This window comes from Eurypyga helias, unplaced genomic scaffold, assembly GCF_000690775.1.
Source record: "Eurypyga helias isolate BGI_N326 unplaced genomic scaffold, ASM69077v1 Scaffold50944, whole genome shotgun sequence".
Taxonomy (NCBI): domain Eukaryota; kingdom Metazoa; phylum Chordata; class Aves; order Eurypygiformes; family Eurypygidae; genus Eurypyga; species Eurypyga helias.
The window spans coordinates 1-3,901 of record NW_010249212.1 but is presented as its reverse complement, the minus strand read 5'-3'; the positions used below and the strand labels follow the sequence as shown (position 1 = coordinate 3,901).

The 3,901-nt window shown below is 47.3% G+C and overlaps 1 protein-coding gene across 1 annotated transcript; it reads right to left on the bottom strand.

Annotated features, from left to right (window-relative positions):
- Positions 1–590: 590 nt before the first annotated feature.
- Positions 591–1,308, bottom strand: LOC104503125 (small EDRK-rich factor 1; the record flags this gene model as incomplete). Its single annotated transcript, XM_010151267.1, has 2 exons — positions 591–663; positions 1,200–1,308. Coding segments are annotated over 2 exons (182 nt in total), but the record flags the coding sequence as incomplete, so codon positions are not given.
- Positions 1,309–3,901: the final 2,593 nt, after the last annotated feature.

Below are 3,901 nucleotides of genomic sequence, written 5' to 3'. Positions count from 1 at the left end.
GTTCTTTATCCACCGAGCGGTGTATTGCCTGTAATATGCACTCCTTATATTACAGATTTTATTTATATTTGTATTATTACACATTTATCCACCATCTATCTCTTGTGTTCTGGGTAACTCCTTAGGAATCAACTGATTACCAAGCACAACCATCCGAGATCAGACAGTATTTCCTGCAACATTTTATGGTAAAAATAATTTGAGACTCACAGCTGAGACCTCTGCGAACACACTGAACAAGTGTGTTCCATTCTGAATGAAGTTGTCCTTCGAGAGTCGTAAGAAGAAAATCTGGTCTAAGCGTAGATTCAGAAACTCTTTATTACTGGAACCGTGAAGTGAGACAAACGGATGCAGCACAAGCTGGATTAACGCCATCGCCTGGTACGTTTAGGTACATGCATGCGGAGAGCACAGCCAGTTACAGACAGCATCCCAGAGAACCAAGCCTGCGCTACGCAGGAAATACTCTAAGCTCATGCTACTCGAACAGCTCGGCAGGACAAGCGTTTAATCACCGCAGGGCTTTTATGAACGATGGTGTACGTCCTCCTGCTTCGTGAGCACACTGCCTTCTCCAGAAAGACTGTTCATTTTGCTCCCGTCTGCAGAGACTTCCTTTCATTAGCCGCTTTTTGTTTTTGCTGCATAATTTCAGAGTCTCTGTGAAGAAAAAAAGCTGGATTTCAGATGCTGGCTCACTGTTTTTCTAAGCAGAGTCACCTTCAGCTCATTTTCCAAAGCTATTTAGCAACCCCCGTGTCAATAAGGGACAAAGATCAGCACAAAACTCTTCAGTTGGCGATGACCAGCGTCTGTGTTTTCTCAGTGCAGTACCTCATCAGGTAAAAAAAACTTGATTGGCAGACGTTATGTAATGCATTTCTACAGTTTTTCTTCTAAGTAAAGGACACAGTGGGTCACACACCTCCAACAAACTGTTACACAGCCCTTCCCTGTTCACGCCACGCAAAAAGCTGGCCAAAAGAATTAACAGCTTTCCAGGTCTTACCAAAACGAATCTGTTCAACAGCACGAACAGCAGATCCTACACCCGTGGTGTATGCTCTGGCGTGTGAGCAGACCATGAGTAACAGCGAAGTACTTCAAGGCTATGTCAGCTAAAACACTGGACTTTTTATGGCCCCTTCTCCCTCCTATTTTGCCCAACCTTTTCACGCCACTTTACTAGATCCTACCTCTGTTTTCTCTGAGAAGCAGACAAGCTATCCTCTTTCCTCTTCCCTTTGTGGATCTCCTGTGTCTTCTTCAGGTTCTTCTGACGGGCAAGCTCACGCTGGTTCCCACCTACACGATAACAGGCAGTTTATACAGGTACTACCACTTTTTTTTAACACACAGATTGCCTGCACAGAAATCTATTAATAACGGTGGTAAGGTGTGGCTCAGTCTGTAGAGTTCGCATGGCAGTGTCTTCTGTAGCTGGCACTATCTGCGTCACAGTCTCCCCCACCAGCGCTCAACGGGAGCCAAGAAAGCCTGTTGGTTCTCATATTTACATTTCTACAGGTCATGCCCAAGAGATCAGCAAAACCCATTCCACCATTCCCTCCAGAAACAATGTAGTTTTCCCTCAGACTGAAGGTAGACCATCCCCCAGCCCAGGCAAAAATCACAACTGACCCTCGTGAAGAGGAGCCACCCTCCCTACCTCTGATCCCAGCATCCAGTACAGCTTACAGATTCACCTGGAAGAGCAGCGCTCAAACAAAGGCAGCCCAAGAGGCTTTACAGAACTTCCTCAAACTCTTCCCAAGGCCCTCTTAAGAAATCGAAAAGTAAATGGCTGGAAGTATTTGGAATGTAGAAACATCCACCTGGTTTCAAGTTTGTAAAGCTTGGACAACTAATTGCTTCACACAGGATTCACAGTGTACTGCTGGGCACACATACCCCAGAAACTCAGTGAGCACCACCAAATGCTGAAGCTGGCTTACTCTGGGAGCCACAGAAGCAGAGAAAGCCCCGCACGACACAAGGAGCTGTTCGTAGGGTCAGGGTTAGGTCTGTTTAATTTTTGCTCCAAGGCAGTATGAGGACACAGCAGCTAAGGAACTTCAGCCCAAAACCTGATGTAACTACCGCAGCCCACAGAGCACCCTGCAAAAGTGGGGCTGAGATAGCTAAAGTGACACACCACCAAAACTCCAGTTCCTCATCAAGACGCCCTGTTCAGAATAAAACGACCTACCACCGCCCCGAAACAGGTGAGTGCGTAGGTCCCCGCACAGGGCAGGGAACCCTAATGCCGTTCACACACGAGAGTGCTTTCATGGCACTGAAGGGATTAGCAGACAAGCACTCAGGGAGGTTTCTTCCATGCAGTCATGGCCTTTCTCAGCTCTTTCCCATGCATGCTTTTGAGATTTCACTGTAAACCCACATCTGTATTTTTCAACCTTCCTCATTTTACGTGTTTCTCTATGGAGATGCTCCCTTACCCTGGCAGCAGGGCACAGTGAAGAGTTGTTATACCTACTTGGTTTGAATGTTAGTCCATTCACTTAATTACACTCAACTATTACTAAATAGGTGACCTCAAAAGATGTTTTTATTTGAAATCCAGCACAGCACTTAAGAATGGCCTTACAAGTACTGAGCCTCACTTTCAACTGAAGTGAGAAGAATAACGTCACACATATGTATGTGACACAAAACCGCATCACTGCTGCCAGTACAGAGGATACCTCTTCAGGGGACTGCCAGCTTGCCCCAGGGCTACAAACCCCCTGACCCGCTGGCAAGTTAGGCATGCAGTATTTTTGACCAGACAACATTCCTGAGGGCACGATGTGAAAAAACAGCACAACACACCTGCTGCTCAGAGCAGATGCAACTCCATCTGAACCACAGCATCATGGAATGGTTTGTACTGGATCTTAAAGCCCACCCAGCCCCACCCCCTGCCATGGGCAGGGACAGCTTCCACTAGACCAGGTTGCTCCAAGCCTCATCCAGCCTGGCCTTGGACATTTCCAGGGATGGGGCATCCACAGCTTCTCTGGGAACCTGTCCCAGTGCTCCCCACCCTCTGTGGGAAGAATTCCTCCCTGATGTCCCATCTCCATCTCCCTCTTCCCGTTTAAACCCGTTACCCCTTGTCCTGTCATTACAGGCCCTTGGAAAAACAAAAACCCCAGCTTTCCTTGGGCAACTAGCTGTTCTACTTCAGTTCCTGAACAAGTATCAAGTTTTAATCAACACCAGTGCTACCAGATGGATGGCTTAGGAGCAGGTGACACATTCCAGGCTATAAATGGTTCTTCTGTGGTGCTCGGGAGGCATGAATGTCATGGGAACAAGCAGGCAGCAATGAAACAGCTCTTCCGTGGCGCTTAAAGAATCTTCCTTTATCATAAAGAAAACGAGGCAGGACATCAAAACACACTGCTGCAGTCAGGATTCATACAGCAGATATTCCGCACGCCTACCCTTATGCACTCCCCTCCTTTGCAAACAAACATGTGCTTGGTCCACGCAGTTATGCCATACACACAGTAAGACTTCAGAACCAAATGGAAGAGCAAAACTGAAAAGCTCAGCAGCCACTGCTGCAGGGCAAAGCAGAGCGGGCAGAAGGGTAGAGCGATACAGTATGCACGCAGGGCATACGGAGCCAAACACCTATTCAGAAAGAAACTTACTTGTACCATCCCTGCTTCCAGGGAAGTATTACCAAGGACTGTTTGGCCTCAGCACTTCCATGGGATGCTGAACGAGTATCCCCAGCTCCAAGGGAGATGCTGCTGTTTTCTACAATCTGTTAGATTAACCTAAATCTCCCATGAAGTGTGGTCCAGTCCTGACAGAAGACAATTCATCGTCCTGTAATCTGAAATTCAAGCATGAACTGACGGCCTAGAAAGCCAACCGTATCCTG